The sequence below is a fragment of the Neoarthrinium moseri genome (genome assembly GCF_022829205.1).
Source record: "Neoarthrinium moseri strain CBS 164.80 chromosome Unknown scaffold39_Wmoseri_CBS_16480, whole genome shotgun sequence".
Classification (NCBI taxonomy): domain Eukaryota; kingdom Fungi; phylum Ascomycota; class Sordariomycetes; order Amphisphaeriales; family Apiosporaceae; genus Neoarthrinium; species Neoarthrinium moseri.
This window is the reverse complement of record NW_026055153.1, coordinates 131,741-154,620: the sequence shown is the minus strand read 5'-3', so window position 1 is coordinate 154,620 and position 22,880 is coordinate 131,741. Positions and strand designations below refer to the sequence as shown.

General features: G+C 49.4%; 8 protein-coding genes across 8 annotated transcripts; 5 read left to right on the top strand and 3 right to left on the bottom strand.

The window, feature by feature from the left end:
- Window positions 1–3,101: 3,101 nt before the first annotated feature.
- On the top strand, window positions 3,102–4,788 carry JN550_008935 (uncharacterized protein; the record flags this gene model as incomplete). The annotated part of the gene is made up of 5 exons (XM_049320951.1): window positions 3,102–3,683; window positions 3,737–3,986; window positions 4,049–4,116; window positions 4,174–4,464; window positions 4,546–4,788. 5 exons carry the CDS (start codon window positions 3,102–3,104, stop codon window positions 4,786–4,788), a joined length of 1,434 nt encoding a protein of 477 aa, XP_049169051.1.
- An 868-nt stretch (window positions 4,789–5,656) lies between these two features.
- JN550_008934 (uncharacterized protein) lies at window positions 5,657–7,609 on the top strand (the record flags this gene model as incomplete). The annotated part of the gene is made up of 2 exons (XM_049320950.1): window positions 5,657–5,715; window positions 5,770–7,609. 2 exons carry the CDS (start codon window positions 5,657–5,659, stop codon window positions 7,607–7,609), a joined length of 1,899 nt encoding a protein of 632 aa, XP_049169050.1.
- Window positions 7,610–8,135: 526 nt separating this feature from the next.
- JN550_008933 (uncharacterized protein) lies at window positions 8,136–9,320 on the top strand (the record flags this gene model as incomplete). Its single annotated transcript, XM_049320949.1, has 6 exons — window positions 8,136–8,203; window positions 8,264–8,387; window positions 8,489–8,617; window positions 8,683–8,905; window positions 8,967–9,083; window positions 9,166–9,320. 6 exons carry the CDS (start codon window positions 8,136–8,138, stop codon window positions 9,318–9,320), a joined length of 816 nt encoding a protein of 271 aa, XP_049169049.1.
- An 808-nt stretch (window positions 9,321–10,128) lies between these two features.
- JN550_008932 (uncharacterized protein) lies at window positions 10,129–10,542 on the bottom strand (the record flags this gene model as incomplete). The annotated part of the gene is made up of 1 exon (XM_049320947.1): window positions 10,129–10,542. The coding sequence occupies one exon, from the start codon at window positions 10,540–10,542 to the stop codon at window positions 10,129–10,131; it is 414 nt and encodes a 137-aa protein (XP_049169048.1).
- A 2,461-nt stretch (window positions 10,543–13,003) lies between these two features.
- Window positions 13,004–14,945, top strand: JN550_008931 (uncharacterized protein; the record flags this gene model as incomplete). The annotated part of the gene is made up of 4 exons (XM_049320946.1): window positions 13,004–13,433; window positions 13,494–13,945; window positions 14,002–14,348; window positions 14,399–14,945. 4 exons carry the CDS (start codon window positions 13,004–13,006, stop codon window positions 14,943–14,945), a joined length of 1,776 nt encoding a protein of 591 aa, XP_049169047.1.
- A 1,654-nt stretch (window positions 14,946–16,599) lies between these two features.
- Window positions 16,600–18,455, bottom strand: JN550_008930 (uncharacterized protein; the record flags this gene model as incomplete). Its single annotated transcript, XM_049320945.1, has 8 exons — window positions 16,600–16,928; window positions 16,982–17,225; window positions 17,283–17,305; window positions 17,363–17,586; window positions 17,650–17,754; window positions 17,806–17,884; window positions 17,944–18,263; window positions 18,316–18,455. 8 exons carry the CDS (start codon window positions 18,453–18,455, stop codon window positions 16,600–16,602), a joined length of 1,464 nt encoding a protein of 487 aa, XP_049169046.1.
- A 598-nt stretch (window positions 18,456–19,053) lies between these two features.
- JN550_008929 (uncharacterized protein) lies at window positions 19,054–19,824 on the bottom strand (the record flags this gene model as incomplete). The annotated part of the gene is made up of 1 exon (XM_049320944.1): window positions 19,054–19,824. The coding sequence occupies one exon, from the start codon at window positions 19,822–19,824 to the stop codon at window positions 19,054–19,056; it is 771 nt and encodes a 256-aa protein (XP_049169045.1).
- Window positions 19,825–21,758: 1,934 nt separating this feature from the next.
- On the top strand, window positions 21,759–22,845 carry JN550_008928 (uncharacterized protein; the record flags this gene model as incomplete). The annotated part of the gene is made up of 3 exons (XM_049320943.1): window positions 21,759–22,366; window positions 22,435–22,681; window positions 22,741–22,845. 3 exons carry the CDS (start codon window positions 21,759–21,761, stop codon window positions 22,843–22,845), a joined length of 960 nt encoding a protein of 319 aa, XP_049169044.1.
- Between the last annotated feature and the right edge of the window lie 35 nt (window positions 22,846–22,880).

Below are 22,880 nucleotides of genomic sequence, written 5' to 3'. Positions count from 1 at the left end.
TGAATACCATTTGAGCGTTGCCCCTGTTGGAAACCGTGTTGATTCTGTCGCGCCTATGGTAAATTCCGGAAAGTTCAGCGCGATTCATCTGCATATGAAGCTGGTGGTGAGAAGGTTATGGAAATCCGGAGCCAAGGCATTCTGTAGCTGGAAGCAGGTATGACTTAACGAGGCAAATCGACATTGGGCCCGTGGAGTGGAAATGGGCGCTTTCTATCATCTTTCTATCTCGTCCTGATTCGAAAATATGAAAATGATCAGCATACATATGAAGAACAATGATCAACAATGTTCTAAGATAGTTATCTCTTATGTCACCTGTGTGGTGGAAACAATCGCAATGCTTGGCAACATTACAGCAAACTGCCAGCAATTGCTGGGTTCATCTTCAATAGAGCTAAAACATGTCGCACAATTGCGCAAAGTAACCAGAGTCAATGTGAAAGGCTGTGAAGTTTATCTTTTTGCTAGGAAAAATACATGCAGACAAAGGCCAGAATCTCTCTGGAGCAGCTGCACCATGATGCGTGCAATGTCTTTGATAGCTTCTTCTAAGGCGTACAGAATAATTGCAAGAGAGAAAAGTCTCTATGGAATGGCCAAACTGAATTCTTTGAGAATTTCTTCGTCGCGTTGCTGGATGTGGCACCTGCGGCCGTCCAGGCTGACGCTTTGAGGTCAAGCTTAATGCCAAAGTCCCCGTTCTTAGGGAACCATGGCTAGTAGCTGTTCGCTACGTCAGTTGAAAGGATGCATAGAAGCTCCAGATCACTGGGAAAAAGAATCCCTCTAGATTAACAGGCTGATTGCGTGCTTGCTTTCGTCTTGTAAAGCGGTTCATTGTCAAGCAGGAAATACGTGGTGTGCATACCTTGTCTGCTTTTTTGTTGGCTCGTCTTAGCATTGGAACAAGTATCTGAGTCCCTCTCATTCAGATGGTGACTTCTATACACGCTAGTGGTTCCAGGCAGAGTCCATTGGATGGACCCAGGCATTCAAGAAGATGCCGGCATCAGTGATTTCCCCCTTTATTTCTCCAAGAGGCAGGTCGATGGGATTGAAATCGGGCGCCACGGCTCGATTTGATGACTCTACGAGGCTGCGATGCTGCAGCTACATGGGCATTTACAATAAACTTCGTCACCAGAGCTCCCACCCCATGGAGTCTCACGTGTTGAGTGCAATGCTTGTACTGATAGACCAACACGACGCAACTTACATACTCACACGATCTTGGCATGATCAAGGAGCCGGTCCCTGAGATAATAGCCTGATTGAGATATCTTTCCATTCGATTGTCTGGATGGATGGGCTGGTACCGTGAGGCGAGAAAGAAGCCACTGTAAATTTACCAGGGGCCCGGCGACAGCGTCGGGTGGACCGCACATGAGTTGGCGAATTGGCAGAATATCATTACAGTTACTTGCCAAGAGCCACATTTCATCAAACCGCACTCCTTTCGTTGACAAGGATTCAATAAATCGGAAGCTTAGGAGCTATTCAAAAGATCTCATGCTAAAATCCGGGGTGCATTGTAGCTAACTCTACACTCACACGAGGAAGGTTTTACCGAACGGAAGCTGATGGGACGGGGAACCAGTACACAATGTGGTTGGCAAGCTACCAGTCTCTCACATGAATGAGAGTCACCAGACGTGATTGAAGCCCATGTGCATTAGCTTATGCGTCAAGTAAAGCTTTGCCGTCTGGAATGCCAGTCCAACAAGAAGGGCCGGGGAAGGCAAACCCCCCGAATAAAAGGCCGAAGAACCTGGTAGATGGACTCGTTCATGCGTATATTTACCTTGATGGCATGTTGCATAGACTCGAATATCCCACCATACTGTAGTAATGACTCTCCGCCCCGCAAGATTTAATTGGTAGTCAAATTTCTCGATATGTACTCGAGTAGTTTGCGGGGTGGGAGACATTTTCACTATATAATTTGAGCTACGAACTAGCGCAGTCTTTTGAAACAAGTGAGAGGGAGGGATATATAGAGAGCACTACCTTTGGAGGTGTATCTTGAATTTCCGAAAACAGACATTGATGAATATGGAGGGTTGTAGTCAGTCTCCACCTATTGTCGATAGCAAGCTTTTTACCCATCAGCTGCAGAGTATTCTCTACAACCTGTGAAATGAGGACGAGTCACATGAGGCAAGGCCAGCTTGAGTTCTTCAATATTCTTGCGTGCCTCATTTACGCAGCTTTCTCGCGGTATCTCATGTGCATTGGGATCTCCTCCCTTCTCATTGTACTCCTGTTTAGTGGGCAAACACTTCGGCGGTCGAAGCACATATGCCATTGCGTATCATCATTGGAAATTGTTGAAGTCACATGGATTGCCAATACTAGGGTTGGAGCCTGATCTCAAACAATGCCTGGCCGAACTGAGGCCGAGGCCAGGATAGAGTTTTGCCTTCTTTGCTGGGGTCTTAAGGCGGAATCCTTCGGCCATGAGTACCCAATTGATCCCTAAGGGAGAGGGTTGCATTTGCTCTGCAAGACAGGAGTTATATGCATGCGCAGTCGATCCCAGCAAGATCACATGCCTTAGTGTCTTGAGACTGCTGACAGTGCAGTCAACTCTTTGATGCATTCCGATCTATCACGACTATCACGATTGCGATTTTTCTTTCCCACCACTAATCAGTGTCTCACGGCTGCAGACTTTGGAGTGGTGAGCTGGGTGCTTGGACTGCTAAATTTAGCACAAGGCTCCGCATAGGTGTTGAGCTAGCCGTATCTTAATTCATTTCGCTGATCCTCCTAGGTCTTGACATCACGGGCCCGCGCTATCTTTCAGTGTCTTCAATCCTGGCCCTGTAGCCCCTGTCGTCTAGACCACTTCCAGGCTGGCTTATGCATGGGACCAAGCCCCGATCTACCATAGTCATGAAGAGACGCGGAGATTGTGGATCAAATGCATTCAAATTGGAGGGTCATCATCGCCTTGAGCCAGAAAAGAAACTAGGTGCATCTCTTCATGATGTCAAGTAATTATAAAAGAGAATGAATTTCCTGGTTTGCATCCCGAGACGTATCGCCATTGCCTCTTCAACGCCCAACTCCTAAAAGAGCATACGCTTGCCTTGAAAATGTTGTTTCCACTGCTCGCAATTCTTGCTGGTAGCCAGGTTGTCAGCAGCTCCGTGCTGAACTCACGCCAAGGCTCCGCGAAGGCATTTTGTTCTTCTTCTGACAGGAGATACAATGTCAGTTCATGGGATGCACCAGTCTCCGGACCCGGCACACCGGGAAGCTCATCTACCTGGAAGCTCACCATTGACGATACGACGGCTGGCCACAAGCAAAAGGTAACTGGCTTCGGTGCTTCTGTCACAGATGCCACAGTTACCGTCATTAATGCACTGCCGGATGCCCTACGTACACAGCTTCTGAACGAGCTGATGACGGCAGACGGTGCCGATTTCAGCTTCCTGCGCCATACGATTGCATCCTCGGATCTATCCGCAAAGCCCGCATACTCCTACGACGATGCGGGCGGCAACGCAGATCCAAGTCTGGGTAGCTTCTCCCTTGGAGACAGGGGCAATGCGATGGCCGAGATGCTGTCTCAGATGCAGGCTTTGAAGCCATCATTGACCTTGCTGGGCTCTGTCTGGGCTCCTCCCGCATGGATGCAGCTGGACCGTGCCCTGACAGGGACAACAGTTAACGTTTGCATACCTATTCTGAAAACACGTGAACAAAGAGAGCTAACACCGAGCAGAACAACCTAGACCATGCCTATGTAGACCAGTATGCACAGTACTTCGTCAAGTACATTCAAGCATACGCTGCCAAGGGCGCTCAGGTTGATGCCATCACGATCCAAAACGAGCCATTGAACAGCCAGTCAGGCTACCCGACGATGTACATCTCTGCAGACGAATCTGCTGCTCTTATTAGAGATAATGTTGGCCCCGCACTGAAGGCAGCGGGTTTAAATACCAAGGTCTGGGCATATGACCACAACACAGGTACATATTCAAGCCATGTTCTACCCCAAGCCCGGATTGCATCATCTGACCGCTACTGATAGATGTGCCGAGCTATCCCCAAACGGTTATTGATACAGCATCCGCGTATGTTGACAGTGTCGCGTGGCACGTAAGTACAGTCCTTTCTAGCCGACACTGATGGTGGATTTCTGACAAGACGACTTAGTGCTACGCCAGTAGCAACAACTGGAAAGTTTTGACTGACTTCCACAATTCCAATCCTAACTCCATCCAGTACATGACTGAGTGTTGGACCTCATCCCAATACACGAGTTGGAACGCGGCCTCTGGCTTCACAATGGGCCCCTTGCAGAACTGGGCTCAAGGTGCCTTGGCTTGGACACTTGGCACAGACACTGAGGATGGCCCATTTCTCGGTGGATGCGATACCTGCCGTGGGCTGGTAGTTGTTGACACGAATCAAAAGACCTACGAGTTCCAGGTTGACTATTACATGGTATGCAATTCCCAAGGTTTCTTTAGTTCGTTCTCTCGGTATGTCTCAAACAAGAAATGCTGAGCTTTGATTTTCGCACAGATGGCCCAATACTCCAAGTTTATCCCGAACGGCGCCATAATTCTGGATGGCTCCGGTAGCTACACATACGATAGCGGTGCTGGTATCCAGTCTGTTGCTTCGCTCAACCCTGATGGAACAAGAACTGTGGTTATTGAGAACACCTTTGATAATGATGTCTACGTTACCTTGGACACCAAAAGTGGACAGCAGTGGAGCGGTAACATCCACGCCAAGAGCGTCGTAACTTGGGTACTGTCCTGAAAAGCCATCCACCATCCCCCCAAAACAACTACCTGTACTACTCTGGTTCATGTATATATGTCAATTGAATACAGTTATGGGAGCCATGACTCAGCTTCATGCTCTATATGTCTTTCCACTTTCGACTGCCATACTGCTCTGCTAGTCTGGTTCAGAATTCGTTTTAATACTGCGATGATCAGGCATTGTCGGGCAGAACTGCGCACCACTTATAAACACATGGCGGCGATGGGACATATGGAGTTTGGCCAAAATGTTTCCAGGAATGAGAATTTTGATCAAAACACGAGCTCCTAATCGCTCGCAGAGCGCGGTAGGGAAGCATTGATGCTGTGAAGTCTAGTCTAGTGGAGCGTTATAAATACGCTGTCTGAGCCTCGCGAAATATCGATATTGAGGGTCAAAAACTGCAGGAGCTGGGCATGCTTACGAAAAGCCATTCGGATGTCCTAGCCGAGCTTTTCGAAGAAGAGAGAAGAAAAGAGGACCCAATACCTATTTCTGGGAAGAAGGTATTAATTCCGGCCGTTCCGGTGAATCCATTACCTCTACCAACTTTGTATCTCACTGGACAAGCGCCGAATTAGCTGAAGTAACACGTGGGTCTGAAAGGATCCCATAGCCGGAAATCTTAGTTGCTGCAATTCATGCGGCGTTATTACGGAGAGTCGAGTGTGTTGTAACCCTTGCGAGCGGGCCGCGCCGCCGCGGATCCCGAGATGCGCCGTAATCCCGGCGGTGACTCTTTGGTCACCGGCCCACCGAGCAGAACGCGACAGTTTAAACATCATCCTGAAGCTTGGCAACGGAAACCCTTTCCCATGCATTTCTATTGAAGCTTCTCTATTTGGCACAGATAAATTTCACCATGACATCGGGCTCTTCTCCACGGCGACGCCTGTTTCTTTACCCAGACCCAATACGAGCGTGAGTTACCGACTAACCTGCTCAAGCCATTCATCCATCTTAACTTGAGCCTAGGCCCGACGTTCCACGGAGGCTGGAGAAGAAAGCAAATCCCAGAATCTATGGCTGGTTTCTTGTGGCGGCAGCGTTCCTCATGGAATGCGTTGGGTTCATCCGCCAAAGCGCATGGAACAACGCGGGGTTCGGCTCTCTGCGAGATATTCGGGACTATCTCGCCCTGACGGAACCTCGCTATGACCCAACAGTGGTCCCACTGGATGAGGGAGATGAGGGAGATGACGGATCACACGGGAGCCTGTGTGAAGATCTTCCTAATGCGGCCTCAAGGCCAGGTGCTCCAGATGCCGTGGCTGACCTGCGTTCTCGGTACCTGTCAGGTGAGATCACGCCGCTCGACGTAGTCCGAACTATTCTTCCGTTGATACGGCGTGACATACAACCACCTGGAGTGCATTCTCCCGCGTGGTTTGAGGTTAAAGCGGACTTGGTTATCAAGGCTGCTGAGGCGTCGACTCAGAGGTTCAAGGATGGAAGACCGCTTGGCCCCGTAGACGGGATTCCAACGGCAGTCAAGGATGAATATGACATGGCGGGTTACAAGACTACGCTGGGGTCTCCCACCGACTACCTGAGCCTGAATCAGACCGGCCCGGCGGAACACGTAACAGGGGACGGGAAACCAGAATCTTGGTGTGTTCAGAAGCTGGAGGAGGCTGGTGCAATTATACTTGGCAAGTTGTCGATGCATGAATTTGGAATGGATACGCCGGGTTATAACCTCACGTACGGAACGCCCCGGAACCCTTACAACTCGAAATATTACTGCGGCGGCAGTTCCTCGGGCTCCGCATACGCAGTTGCAGCAGGCCTCGTGCCGTTCACTATGGGCAGTGACGGTGGTGGGAGCATTAGGATCCCGGCATCCTTCTGTTCTGTTTTCGGGCTCAAGCCAACACATGGTCGGGTGTCTTTCTTCCCCACGCAGAACCACAGTAACACTGCCGCGGTCAACGGACCGATGGCAGCGGATGTGAGGTCTCTGGCTACCCTGTATGCCGCGATCAGGGACCCGGACCCCAAGTCGCTTTTCCCACGGCCAAGCAAGAAGTTCATAGACCTGTCACACGACAATCCAGCCCGGCCAAAGTTGCTAGGCATCCCAGAAGCCTGGATCCAGCGTTCTCAACCTTCGGTCCAGACGTTGTGCCGCGAGATGGTCGACTGGCTTGTAGAGCACAAGGGCTACAAGACCGTGCCAATTGACATTCCCTTTCTCGCCGAGGGCCAGATCGCGCACGCCCTGACCATCCTCACGGACGCCGCAACACTCCTCCCCGACCCGAAGGGAATTTCACCTGCGAACAGGATTCTCTTAGCTCTCGGCCGCACCACGCCCGCCATCGACTACCAGCTCGCACAGAAGTTACGCCACGTGCTCATGCAGCACCTTGCGTGGCTCTGGTCGCAGTACCCGGGCATGATTATCGTGACCCCGACGACTGCCTGTGCCGGATGGCCCATCCGTGACGAGACTGAACTGCAGTTCGGGATGAGTGACGGCGATCAAACCATGAGGAGCATGGAATACGTGTGGATGGCAAACTTTTGCGGAGTGCCGGGCATAAGCGTGCCGGCTGGGTATGTGACGCCAGACGGGGTGCAGGGCGAAGGCGGAGTGGCAGATCAGGATACAGTGGGCAAGGTTCCAGTCGGATTGATGGGAATGGGAGAGTGGTGTGAGGAAGAGGCGTTGCTCAGGTTTGGCCTCGACGCTGAAGATGCTGGTTGGAAGTTAGGGAGACGGTCCAGGGCTGAGACTTGGGTTGACGTCGTTGGGATTGCAAGGGAAGCCAGGAATGGGGACAGTGAAGCAGACGAGGCGGTTGCGAAATAGACTGGAGGCTATACAGTGACTGCCCGGTAGTAGATCAAGGAGTTCACCAGTCTGTATAACGCGGTAGATACCGTAATAGATAGGTATTCCAGCCCGAGACAAGGGTATAACACTCGATTGCGGCTCCACAATGTCATGCGTCTCCAGGGCTCGGTGGCGCTAATATTCTGGGCGGCTTTTGCCGAGCCGACTGCTGGAGGACCCCACTGGATCCCCTAACCCCACCAAATCGACAGAGTCCCCCCACTCATTAGCTTCACTCCGAAGCCGGGGAGTGGGCATTCGGTCTTTGTCAACCCGAGCTCGACATCATCAGCCGCGGGCAAGGAAGTGAGTTCTCTAACTGTACTCTCTATTTTTCACTTCTCCTTACCGACTGGTTAGTTGGAAGACCGCGTACCTCATCTAATCGAATTATATCCTAATCCTCAGCACAAGCCCCAGACTTGGCTTGCCGCTTCCGATTTGACTACTGTATATCTTTTCTAAGCTACGCTAGCGAGAACTATCCCCTCACTTGGGCAACATGTCTTTCGACACAGCAATCACCTCGGCACTCAAGGAACCGTCCACGAAGTACGGATTCTGGCTCACGTATGTGATCCTTGTTGTTCCTATTTCGTTCAGCTTATACTGACATGCCCGACCCCTCAGTCTCCCGAGTGCGGGTGCTGCCAAGACTATCCTACGTTCTGCCTCTTTCGCTCCAGGGGGGGGCTTCTCATGGGTGCTGGTGGACGCTGAGCATGGTTTAATCTCGGACCAACATTACTATGAGGTATGCAAACATCAGAAGGACACAAGGAGTTGGTGAACTTGGATGGCAGCCTCCAGTCCAAGGAACTTTTTGCCAATGATACGCTAACCCCGTACCAACAGCTTGCCAATGCCATTGCCTCAGAAGGTGCAAGCCCTATTGTTCGCGTGCCATGGTCTGAGGAATGGATGATCAAGCGGGCGTTGGACGCCGGAGCCCACGGAATCCTGACGCCCATGTGCCATACACCTGTACGTCCTGCTCTGGTTGTGTATTATATTTCGAAGCCTCATGGTGGCTAACCTGACTTATGTAGGATGACGCCAAGCGGATTGTTAGTTACTGCAAATACCCACCTCTTGGAAGCAGAGGATACGGCCCAATGTATGCCTCTCACTCGATACCTGGGATCAAGGCGGGCGAGTATGACAGTGGGGCGGACAAGGGATTGATGGTTGCGGTACAAATTGAATCAAGATCTGGCGTTGATAATGTCGAGGAGATCGCCAAGGTCGAGGGACTTGACGCACTGTTGATTGGTAAGCCCACACTGCTTCGCCCACCATTTTGGGCCGTCCACTGACTTTCTGCTGCGGGTAGGTCCCTTCGATCTTGCTAAGCAAATGGGAGTCGAGCGAGGCGGCGAAGAGCATGAGGCTGCTATCCAACGGACTTTGAAGGCCGCCAAGGCAGCAGGCAAGAAGGCTGCCATTTTCTGTGAGTTATTTCCCCAAACTGTATGGGGCTCTTGGGCTTGTTACTTCACATGAAGTGGTTTACTGACAGCTTTTAACTGCAGGCTCCAATGGTGAGCAAGCTAAAACCCGCGCTGATCAAGGTTTTGACATGGTTTCCATCATTACCGACGTTGGCATTCTCGAAAGCGGATTCTTGCGCGAGCTGGGCACTGCGAAGGGCCAAGACGGTCAAGCCAAGGAGAGAGGCGGTTACTGAGAGGCGTGTAGTTAAATGGAAAACGTTGTTAACGATGATTGATTGAAAGATATTACTTTGTTTCGCGGTCGACTTGTGACGCAACACAGATCTAAGAAATATCCTTCGTAGGTGCTAAGTCCACAAGGACTATTTGCACTTCTAGACTATTGGCAGCAATTTGATTTTGGTAACTAATAACCTATCAGCACACTGACAGACGGAACCTCGTATTCATATTTTAAGCCTGAGAATGGGGGCTCTCGGGGGAGAGATCCGGCCAACATTAGATTGCAGGAGTGGTTTGAGAAATGGGTCTGATTAATTCTACAGTTGGAATAATGACCTCACTAGCTCACATCACTCCATCATTTCCGTCCCTCAACTCAGTTTGGAACTTCTCCATCAATCCCACTGCCTCATCTTTGTGCCTCTCTAGATCTTATTCCCACAATGAAATCCCATCTGTTTGCCAATGAAGTTCTAATTCTGTCTCCGCTCAATTCCACATCCGCGTCCTGGCCACACATTATCTGCCCGGTGGCACAACTCGAGTCAATGATGTTCCGACACCTTGGCCTCCTTATCGCATCGATCGCCCGAAAGGCGGCGTTGATTTCATTCCTCGATGTTATCTTCTCGAATAGGGCCCCAAGGACCATGGCGTCATCGAAGGCCTGCCCAGTCCCAGCGCCCTGCCACGGCGTCATTGCGTAAGCTGCGTCACCGATAATGCAGATGCGTCCTCAGGCATAAGTTGATGCTGACTTATGTTCCCACGACGAAAAGCCTTCTTGTCGTTCTTGGTCGAGCAATAGTTAAAATGTCATTAGACTAGTCCGTTCTTGTTTGGCGGAGGGTCTCTATCGACTCCTGATACGATACACTGCACCGTCGTTCTGCTTTCGAGAATATCATGCAGGAAGTATGCCCCGTCGCCAATCCAGCCATATTGTCTGTCCACTTGGAAGTATTGATCTCCGACTGCGGCTTTCGCCCTCTCAAAGGAAACTAAGTTGCGATAGTCCCAGAATCCGCTCGGCGAGGCCGTCCATTCATTCTGGTCTACAATAAATTTTCGGACAGTGCTGAATATACCATCTGCACCAATTACGGCACCAAATGTGCTAGTGCTGCCGCCATGGAACGTGATCTCGGGATTTGCGAATGAGATGTGGATGCATTCAACCTTGCTAAGTGCGTGCAGAGCCCTTTGAGGCAAGGATGCGAGAAGCTCTCTCATTAGAGATGCTCAGTGTACAACAACACCCGCTTGTGCTGCCGATTGCGACTGTTCTCCGCCGACGTCACAGACAAACTCCCGAGTGCTTGGGCCAGAACCCTAGGAGTAGTCAGCTTCCAAAGCAATGCAGTCAGTTGTGAATCTTCCCATATCAGCATGACACGTGATGAGTTCATACGCATGGCTCCAGCCCGTTTCAGCAGCTTTGATGCGGACGCGGTGGAGCACTGTAGTGCTTGCTGTACATTCCATGACAGCCCAAGAGTTGCGCTCTGTTCTGAAAATTGGGGGCCGGACTTAAAGACCTGCACCTCCAGGTTCGGGCGTTGGAAGAGGGGCATTTGCTACTGCCCACCTGGCTAGGCCGCCACCTATGACGGCCACCCGAAATTTTTCAGTCGCCATTCTATACTTGCTCTGGTGCGAGTTGTGGAAAAGTAATGGAAGCTGAAAGCGCGGCCATTCAATGGGTGCGAGCTATGTGGAAGGTCCAGAGGTGAGGGTGTGCATTTGGGTGACAGATGTTGGTGCGGCTCATTGACAACCCTGCTGTCATTCCTGTCCTTATCCATAATAACCGAATATAATCTGCCGCCGTTCCAACGTAATCACTGAACATATAAGTTATATCCCTGCCATTTTGACATCATGGTGTCGTGGAACCAACCAACCACTGCTTTCTCTCCCTTTCTTAGATATCTTAATGATGAATCTGTTGGTAGTGATTTTCTGGACATACTGGGGCAAAAGCTAACACGGGCATATGGAGGTCTCTCACGATACCAATGAACGTCTTCATCGGCATCACTGTTCTAGGGGCAGCACCGTGAAAGCCAGTGTTCGATGAAGATTCACAACAAAATCTGTCTTTAGTGATAAGAAACTAGTTCGTCTGCGTTAGAGCCATATTACTAGCCGCGTGTGTATAAATGTGCTACTTGAAATCAGTTACAACTTGCTGGAAAGTCGGCCGCTCTGAAAGCCTGCAAAGAGTGCAATAAGAAAACGGGCATGGGACAAGGGGCAGTGCTCAAGCTCGTGCATCTTAGTTATGATGACTATCGCAGAGAGTAAACACTGACCGACCAATTAGAGGGTAAATAGGCTCAAATCCTACACTGAAATGTAAGTCTAGTGCGATCAAGCTACTACTGGTAGAACTGCTATCGTCATGCCAAACCGGCTCCATTGGTCGATTCAGCTCCATCCCACGCCGCTCATCGTGTAATGTGAACAGCTCTCAAAACCCTGCTGAAAGATTGACTGAGGCAAAGGAGTACAAGGCAACACAATCGCGGTACATGACTACTAGTCGGAGAACCTCAATGACGTAGTCTGGCCATAGTACTCAGAGTGTAGCGCATCGGCGTCTTTGTAGATTACTAAGTTGATGCCTCATGTATTGTCTTTTGGCTGATATAGCATGCATAGATTATCTGCGTTTCCACAAAAATGATCGAACTTGATTCTACACTATTAAATTATGGGTCAGACCCAAGCCTTTGGTCATGTTACCCAAAATAGTATAATTAGGCACAGGGAAAGGATATGACGGTCAGGCCAAAGGAACACGATGCTTACTGAATGTGTCGCTGTCAGATAGCAAATATTTCAGTTCGTCAAGGTTTGAAAAGAAGCGCCTCTATTTCGAAGTTGAGATGTGATACGAACATGACGGACCCCGAGGATTACGAAAGTCATATGTAGCATGGGACTGTTGGAAAGGATCTATGTTGAGTGACTTGTGGAATACCAACGTACCAACGTATCAACGTACTTACGCATGCAGCGACATTCTCAAATGTTATGCGTTGAACATGACTGCGCCGCAGGGTGGGAATGCCGACGATGTTGGTTGTTGGAGCAGATGAACCAGGGGGTTGGATACGGTTCACTGTTGGCAGAGGACAATGTCGACAACGTGGGGAGCCGTTGGTCAGTCGCGCAAGCGGAAACAAAGAAATAGCATTACACGAACAACCAACCAGCATTGACCAGGACACATGTTTCTAGGTATCGTAGGTGATACACTATACACGGGCGGTAGGAAGGCCTCATGTTTCTATCCTGCAGTTCGTGCAGTGGGTACGTACTTGATCAAGCTAGTGACCATGTAGTAGTGGCTGCTTTCGATCTACTTCATTCCATGCCCCATGCGTTCAGGATGCGACAATCACGCTCCTGATAACCTCAACAAGTAGTATGGCAAACTAACTATCTTAGCTTTTGTCACAAAGGTTGGATAGATCCAATCGAGGATCAAGGTCATATGCCAACAAGTGTGATTGCTCAGCTCTGGAGTAATTTGCAACCGCTTGCGGAAGACGTTGTCGATGGTCTGGAACTCGACAAACATCCTACTCCGCGCTATGGCGCAGCGCAAGTCGAATATTTAAGTCCAGTACCGGGCTAAACTGTTCTTCCAGAAGGATAAAAGAATCATCGGTAGTCTTTAAGCATCATGTCGGACAACGTTGTTAATACAAGATCCTTCGATCTCGGCGACCTGAAAAGCCAGCTTCCCCGTATGTGTGGCACAGTAGATGGCAAGTACTTCAAAGTTTCTGGCGATGACCACGTTGAGTCGCAGGAAGAAACTTCCGAAAAAGAATTGAGGCGAACTTTACGCAACACATCCAAATATCGGTTGATTCTAGATGGATGTGGCGGGGCGGGGGTTGCTTGTTTCGGGAACGGCAAAACTGTTAAGGGCGATGAGGTCTTCAAGGCCATGGCAGATCAGTACCTCATCGCCCCGTACGCTGCACACGGGTTATTCTCGACGAAGACCAACAACGATCTGGGAAAGCTTCTAGTCCATGGTGCCAACCGGGGTATCAAGAAAGGGTTCGAGGACGAGCTCATGTCAAACAGCATGCTTCTCTGTTCTGGTAAGCGGTGGTTACTGATTACAAACCCAATCGATTTGACTTGAATAACACCTATTATAGGATCCGAAGCCACGGAAGCTGCGATTAAATTGGTATGGCAGTACTGGACTGACAAAGAGAAGACTAGCAAAGAGAAGGCTGAGAATGAAAAGAGTGGCAAGACTACTCACAAGACCAGAGCTAAAAAGAGAAAAATAATTTCTAAGCAGCTTTCTTACCACGGAAACACGACTGGAGCTCTCTCCATCAGCGACTTCGCAGAACGCCAGAAAAGATTTCATGGCCTGCTATACCCGAGTGAAGATCGATATATATTGCGAGATGGAGAATATCAGCTGGACGATGAGCAGATCCGGGTCTACAAGGCTAAGCCTTACTATCCTTATCGATATAAGGGTAAGAGATCGGAAGAAGAATATGCCAAAAACGAGGTCGCTGAGTTAGAGACATTGATAATTGCTCTCGATCCAGAGACCGTTAGTGCATTCTTCCTTGAACCTGTTACAGGTGCAGTAAGTAAAGCCACTTTCCTACTGTTTCCGGACGCTCTTGCTAAATCCAAGCTTAGGCACTTGGCTGTCAGCCTTTGCACAGAGAATACCTCCGAGGAGTCAAGCGTTTGTGCCGGAAATATGACATACTGCTCGTCTATGATGAGGTGATGTGTGGTCTAGGTCGAACAGGATACTTGCACTCCTGGCACTATTACGAAGGGACCCTCCTAGAAGGAAAGGGAGTTGCCAAGCTGAGGCCCAGACCAGAATACGTATTCGATGTGGAGAAAAGCAGGAACCTCGACCAGATTGAAGTTGAAAACTTCGCCCCTGATATCCAGATGGTTGGGAAATGCTTGGGCGCTGGATTCGTCGCAGCAGCTGGCGTCATGGCGAATGAGCGGGTGTCAGACGGTCTTAAGTGTGTACAACTCGTATTTTGCACTTTATTCTGGACTAACAAAGTTATAGAGATTTCTTTTCACATGGCCAGACATATCAAGCTCATGCGTTGACCAGTGCCGCAGCACTTAATGTACAGCAAAAGGTGACAGATATGATCCTCAACCCGAGCCCAGGCTCAGGGAATGACATTCAGAAAAGAGGCAAACAGCTCGAGGATCTACTCAAGTCCAGATTCAAGGAACACAACTATGTCGGCGACATTCGTGGCCGGGGACTCTTCTGGGGAATTGAGATTGTCAAGAACAAGAATACCACGGAGCCATTTCACACGATATGGAGAATTTCTCACAAAATCGCCGAATTCGGCCAGCAAACAGATTTCACATCTCCTGTCAGAAACTCGGTGTCCAGTGGTGTTCAGTTCTATCCAGGTCGATGGGATTTGGATCCGAGCAGCGCTTCCGGAGATGTGACGTCCGGTGATCATATCATGATCATGCCTTCATTCACTTCCACAGAGTACGACATTATTGAGCTCGTAGACAAGCTTGAGGAAGTCCTGAAAAGATTTGAGTGGAAGAAATATCTCGGAAACCCGCCGCTCAGTATGTAAACAAGTCTTGCACTGCTGAGTGGTAGAACCGGGGCCACGTGCTTGGAGATACTCGATAGACAAGCCAGGGATACTGAAGATAGGAGGGACTAGAGATTAAAATGACAAAAAAAAAGGAAAAGGAAAAGGAAAGGGAAAGGGAAAGGGAAAGGGAAAGGGAAAGGGAAAGGGAAAGGGAAAGGGAAAGGGAAAGGGAAAGGGAAAGGGAAAACAGGACGACGGGGTGGGCGGGGTGGGCGGCGCAGACTATTGAGAAAAGAGTTGAGGTGTACTACCGCGACCTTCATCTTCAATCCTGCTGTTACAGGGGCGATGAAGCGTTTGTGGCAGAACAGAGCTCACTAATTATATTACGGATGCTCCACTTATAAGGGAGTTGACGTGATTAGCGAAGAGGCAAAACTGTGCTCTCGCATCCATTCGTTAGAACCCGTTTTCTTAGACAGACAAAATACAGCTATCATGTTCACCAATACTTGGTTCTCTCTCTCTCTCTCTCTCTATTCTGTTGTGACTCACGCATGAGATGTGTATACTATTTATGATGCTCATTTAGAAGTGGCATATCCATGCTATTCATAAAGTTGCACTCTTGGTTTAGATCCAAATTTCCAGCCATTGCTGCCATAGTATTTCTCAATTAAACAGACTCGTTCGCTCACTACCATCGTATAAACCTTCCTTTCTTTCTCATTCATGCCGGACATCAACCGCATCACTGGATCGCACAGACCCCAGATGCACACTATAATGATATATAAGTATGTGTTAGGACGGGGCCATCAAATAGTGGTTGCAAAAAGGAATCGCCACGAACTTTCCTGACTATGGTGACTCCCGATATTTACCTGTAAGCTCAAGACATAAGCTCTTCCGAATAAGACTCAATGACTAGATTCCAACTTAGGCAATGGGCTTATCATCACTTTATTTATGCTGTCTCAAGCGCCGCCCACAATTGCGGTCCTATTAGCACCAGATACAAATAGTCTCCCCTTCCTCATCAACAGCGCGCTGGCCACCGTGATCGCTCCTGTAGCTATACTGAGGATATAGACTTGGCTTATAGCATTTGCGATTGCTGCAATAGCTTCTTTCTGTAATGAACTGGTTAGGGACGCAAAGGTGGTACTCTGCGTTCCCGCGATCGTGTTTCTGATTTGAAAACCGGAAAGTCCCAGACCATCAAGGACTTTCGTGAGATGCTGTACCGAAAGGCTTGGGAAGATTTGACCTCCTATTAGGAGACTTATCGTCTGAATGTCACGTTGTGAGAGGTTTTACATCGAGATGATTCGTTGAACATCTAGGCTGGAGCCAGTGTCTGTCATCATTGTAACACCCGACACCGTGAAGCTAAGATTGAAGGCCAGGCCGGTGCCCACCCCTAGTGTGATGCTGTATCCATAAATACTTGATATCAGGGTTTCGGGTCCTACAGTGTACATGGTTGCACCGCCCGATGTCAAGAGAATTCCACCCGCAACATATAATATCCAACTAAAATTGACAATATGCGAATTTAAAACATATCATCAATGGTAGCTTACTATTAATTGATGCTTGGAAGAAGGAATCCAGAAACCAAGTTAAATGAGGCAAGAGAGCAGATGAAAGGGAGTAGGCGGGCAGCGTGTTCTGGATCAGCGCCAGTCTAGAAGGTGTATCTGAAATTGGAATCTCCCTGGATGGTCTCTTCATGACGGTTCGCTTTGTTGTTCTCCTTCAGAAAGTGAAGCCACATGACGCAGACAAGTACGCATAGCAATCCTTGCGTGCCCACAGAGCACCAAACGCCTGTTCGATAGGTCGGATACTCGCTTTGCATGAAAGTCGTTGAGGCAAATATGCCACCGACTGCAGCAAACAGCATCTGTATGGCCGAACCCATTGAGCGTCGACTGTTGCCTCGCACGTTATTGGATTGAAATGCGATGATCGTCGGCAAATTGGCATTACACCCAGAGACACCCAGGAAGACACCTTGCGATGATTTAGCATATGTATTATTATATTGTTTCATCATAGGGGCTCACCAAGATATCTAACGGCATTGTTCTTATGATACGCTGTCAGGAGAAGCCCTGTCAATGTAATAGCAGCATTTAAAACCATCCAAGGCATTCGCAGACGTGCTCTATCCGCAAAATAGGCAACTGCGGCAGTCCAAATCATGCTGAACAAGTATGGAGGAGCGCATAGAAGGAAAACCACAGCCGTAGAGTAGCCTAGGGTCGTGAGGATAATCTGAATGAAGTACGCAAAAGCGTAGATGGGCACCTTTGCAATACATTAGTAAGTTAGGCCAGAAGCGCTGACCGATTTCCTCCAAGTTACCGAACATGTCCAGAACATAAATCCTACCAAGGTATTAGCCTGGAAACAGCCAATTAGTGGATAGTCTAAGCACCACGTACCATAAACCCACAATTCCCATACGCAAATGAGTTCCAGTACCTTTTTCTTGCTAAGCTTGTCTGGTTCCGCATCTCCTCGATCGCGTTCGACACGGTCGAGTACCATCTTAAGCTCTTGTCTCGTGAAGGCCCCGAGATTGCCGCTGGCTAGGAGCTGGTCAGGAAACGGGAGAGTGAATAAGTACCCGACTGCGGAGAATCCGATAGTGATAGCTCCTTCAATCCTATACTCTGATTAGTGATGGCAACAACATCAGCAGAGCAGCAATGGTCACATGAAAATCCACCTCCATCCCGCAATTCCATATGATCCATTGAGCAAGATTAACGCGTAGGCCAGTATATTCCCAAATGCGCTTACGAAGAGATTGATAAGATACCACCATGCCATCCTATGACGTTTCTATCAGCACGAAATCTTCTGTCGTCAAAGAACCTCTTACCGCTGTTGCACCTCATAGCGCATATACCAGCTACCCAGCAAATACATGCAGCATGGAAGGAATCCGGCTTCAAAAACGCCTAAGATCGTAATCAACGCTCTGGCCTTCAACGGTACTCCAACCATAGTGGCAAGTTACCAATAAGCATCCGGCAAACCACAATGACTCGCCAATCGTTGGCAAATCCCATCCCCAGCATCACAGTTCCCCAGCTAAAGACCAACGTGTTTAAGAAAGCCTTCGGCCCAATCCACCTCAATGAAAGGGTACTTGGAATCTCGAACAGAAAATAAGTGATGAAGAACACGAGCAAGGCAATGGAGTAGCGATCGCCGATATCAAATTGCAGGTCTTGGTTCATACCCGCAACACGGGCATTACTTAGATTGACTCTGTCCAGGCCCGCAATGGAGTAGAGGACGCCTAAAATAGGTATGAGTCGCCAGTCGACCTTGCGTCTGGGTCTAAATTAGCCCATCTTGCAACAATCGGCTGGAGGGGTGTGCATACCTGATGCGAGCTTCTTCATTTCTTTGTTCGGGTGGCAGGACTCCCTCGGAAGTTGCCGCCGTATTAGCCTTGTCCGCGGCAATGTTTACATGTTCCAACTCGATGGCTTCACTACCTTTCTTTGGCCAGTTATCTGACATTACGTATATATGATATACAGCCTGCGAGGTTCTGATGAGACCACGCCTCTGATCGACTTGAGAAGACTTGGTGAGCTTGGAACGTTGCTTTCGAAATGGTATCCACCTAACAGTGTTGGACAAATCTCGCCAGCCTCATATATACTCCGTGCAAATACCCTGCCGAGGGAGCTGGTCATGGCCGGATAGAGACAACCACTGAGCGCGCGCTAAGCATGGGACCTGTGGGGTAGATACCAGTTGTAGGGCAACTAGAGTGGGTCTCAGGGCGTCTGAATCTGGCCGTTTCGGATAACTTTTCCAGCACATAGGACCTCATCAGAAGAAAGCCAGCTGGAAGTAACGAAGTTGGCCATATCACACGAGACTGACATAAATAAATTCGTTTGATACGTGCGTGATGCTACCTACTCGCATCGCAGTCCAGAGTACCAAAACGGATTCCACTTGACCAGTCCTACGGGCGCCCCAGCATTATTACCATGAAGGAGTCTGAGCAACACTGGACTAGAGATTAGGTATGGAAGCTCTATGTTGGATGCTGCAGACCAGCATGAGTGGCTTTGAATCTATTTCGTTCATAGCCGACTTAAAAGTCCTACCAGTACTTGGTTACTGGATCCCCATCTGGGGAGACAAACTTGACATTTATCAACGCGGTGGCCGTGATGCTCCTCGCTTCAACAGACGGTCCATCCAAAATCACAGCAGCCGCATTGATTGATTGAGATTGGCGCTGGGGCGCCTGCTGCATCTGCATTTGTGCTTGCATCTGTTGCGCCATTGTCGATCGGGCTAGCTGGTTCGCGCCAAAGGAAACCGGTGCATCCTGGATCTCAACTGCCACGACGGTGCGGCCAATGATCTCCGCGTAGTCTTCGGCTTTCTGCACCGCATTCGCCATGGCCTTTTTCCGCGCGGCCCGCTCTAGTTCAGCACGGGTCGGGTCCGTCAGACGCCATTCGGTGCTGCTGATTGATACGTGCGGCATCCCGGCTAGCTCCCTGGCGGTCTCTGCCAGCAGGCGGAGGTCCCTGAAAACGACCTCAAATGTCGCCAAAGCTGTGTACTGACGGTCATTTTCTGACTTGGTTCTACCATTCTCATCCCTGGGGATATGCGAGCTTGATGTCATGGCAGAGGCTGAGAAGGTCGTGATGCCAGCGGACGGGTGGGGCCGCCCGTCTTCCGTCTTGGTCGCATGGACGCGAAACGTCCGGGCCAGGGTTTCTGTTTGCTCCGACACATTCTTGGAAGTCTGTTCCTGTGATGTCGTGGTGGAGGAAACGTTTATGTGCAGGACGCCTCTCTCAGCAGTCCGAGATTCTGAGCCAGTGCCGTTGACCACGACCTTCAATTGGGGCGCCATCTTTCTGCGAGCGATTGAATGCCTAAGGGTTTAGGGGAAGTGGACTTGGAATTATGAATGTTGAACGAAGAGAGCAGGACCGGCTCCTTTTATATTTCGCAGACGCGGCCGGTGAGGCAATGAGACTGCTGCCTTCTGTGCCTTCTGTGGGGCACCGTCCAACGAAAGGGGCTGTGCCAAATTCATCGCAAGGAGAGCCGGCTGATCTACTTGGGTAGGTTCTGGGGTTCCACAAACAGCAAACATTCCATTGGATGTGATTGAGCTTGACAAAAACAGTCATTGGCAAGAAGGGCGACCTAGCCAAAGCTGACCAAGTATAGAGCTTTGTTGATTAAGGAGAGACGGCGCGAAAAGGGGGTGGGAATGTGGAATAACCAACGTGCTCGGCTTCAAGATAGCTTTCGACCACGATGGACGCCATTAACACTCAACGTTACAGCTTCAGTCGAAGAACGGCTTAGATTTACTATCCTAATGACACCCAGACCATGTTTTCTGGCTATGCTCCGAGGAGGGTGCAAGGCCTGGCCACTGCAAGGATTTGTGATATTTACTAACTACAATATCACAGCTTACTTCACATCATGTGTAAATATCTATGCACATGCGTCAATTATGATTGTTCAAAATAACGAGTGCCGCGGAATGAGTCTTGCATTTGACTCACAGACCAAAGCGCTCAACTACTATCTGCGGGCATCCAAACTGCAAGACGACGTTTGCACAGATGACTTCCGCTAGAAACGCCACTTGCACAATTGATTCCGTATGCATAAGATTCTTGAAGATTCTAAGGCCGGAAGTAAGAGAATCAGAATGTTCAGCAAACCGTGTCATTGAGGATGGTGTGTTCCATATTGACACGACATGAACAGTTCTACGAAGCACTGATCTAGCAGGTAGATGTATATATTTCGCTGTTCATAACTGCCAAAGTTTCAGAGTGGTAAAAGTATGACCTTGAATAACCAAGGAATGTCTGGGGCAATTCCGTGGTGGAAGCCACTATCTGACCCGCAGCATATGGCACTGAGGTTGCGGGATATGATGTCCCCTAAGGAACCAAGTTTCCAACCCTTGAGGGGACCTCGAGGTCCTTCGGGTCCCTGCCGTTGGTGATGGTGCAGGGGTTAAGGACGCACCGATAGCGTTCGTGGCCAGACGAAGGAGACTTTCTCGTATAGACTGGGTGTTCAGCCCTGGGACCTAGCCTTTTGCCTCCTTGTCCTCTTTTCTTCATGGGCATTTATTGTCTGACCCAATAGCTTGGCTTCATTACAAAGTTGAAGTTCCCACAGCGACTCTCTGACCTTGCGAAGCGGTTATGGCTGAGGTATCATTTTTATGCCCCCCTTTGCCCCACCACCACCGCTTTCGAGATGCGTACTATCTCCACTGTGTGTCCTCAAAGCCATATCAGGTGAATATTGTCAAGTAATAGAGATCATGTTGCACTGGTTGGTGCTATACTGGACTTCATCCCACCCTGGTACAGACAGGTCTGATTTTGATTAGTGGTGATGAAAATACATGCACCACCATACAAAGTCATCTGAGGTAGCTATTTCTCAGAGTTGTCAGTACCACAGTCGCCACCATAGCTTCTACTAAGGCCTTTGTCTCTTTGTACACCTTTAAGAGAATATCCTTAGGAACAGCGGGGTGATACCAGGAAACCTGTTTGACAGTTTTAGCTCGTCTCTAATAGTAATGATTGCGTTTTGTTTACTGTCCGGCGTTGAGAGGCAACATACGGCTCAATCGACCATTCATTTTTGGTAGGTGAATGTATTCGAAGTGACCCTTTCTGTTGTCCGATTTCATTCTTCCAACCGTCACACGATTCTCTCGCGCAATTCCCAGCCCCCAACCTATCATCCTCACCTCTAGAGCCGGGACCAAATATAGCTACAAAGCAGGCAACATTAATCATGGATTCAGCGAATCTAAGATGCCCTCGGTTTGGGTTAACCTCCTTGCCCACCGAGCTTATACTCAATACAGTCGAAGATGATGCCTTGCCTGAGGCAGACCTCAAGAAACTCTCATTCACCTGCAGTGGGCTCTACCTCCTAACGCGCCCGTACGTCCTCAGAAAGAACGCCAAAGGCAGCGCCTCAGCCTTAAGATGGGCCTGCGTTCATGGTAATGTGACAGTAAGCAAGAAGATGCTTGACCTTGGCGCATCTCTGAACTTGTGTTTTGACGCGAGAGCCATTAAGCTGTCTCAACCCTCTAAAGCCTGTCCAGAATCCGTGTTCGCGGATACTCCGCTGATCACATCCATTTACTACCAGCACATCGAACTTGTTCAGTTGCTCCTCGACCACGGTGCTTGGGCGCATGAAGGATACCGCGTGTGGGACAAACGAGAGGCTCTGCGTTCAACCATCATTTTTTCGGCCAATTCCGAAGACGTCTATCAACTCACCCACTGGGCTGTTGCGGCAAACAGATATCAGATCATCAACAAGAAGGGTAGAGACCGTATGGATCTGATCATCCGCGTACTTCTGCGATACGGGGCAAGAGTTACCGGGTTGGTGCATCGCAGATGGTTTTCTATTCCGCATGATGTCCTTGGTCGGCCAAATGACTCCCCGCCAGGAGTTCTATAGGACTTGCTCTTGCGAACCCGCACACGACGAGGACGACAGCCGCAACTATCCTCGAACACTTGTCGAGCGATGGCTCCGTTTCGAAGGCACTGTACGTCACGCCGTGGTCCTCAATCACCCTAGAGCCCAACGCCGAGCCAGTTCTGAGAACTTTGTTGCGTGAGCTCCAGCGACAGCGAAGAGGCATACACCTAGCGAGGAAAAATGCACCACATCAAGTGGACAAGCAACGACGGGTACGGTACCAAGACAAATTCGATCTTTGTCGGAAATATCGCATGCCTGATTACGGCAGTCTATCTACCGAGATGAGGTCTTGGATGCCACCGATAAACGAAGCCCAGAGAGAATAGCGCTCAATGTTGCATTCCGTAATGGAATGCTTGGACTTGATCCATAGGGAGGCCCATATTGAAGAACAACTTCACCCACCCA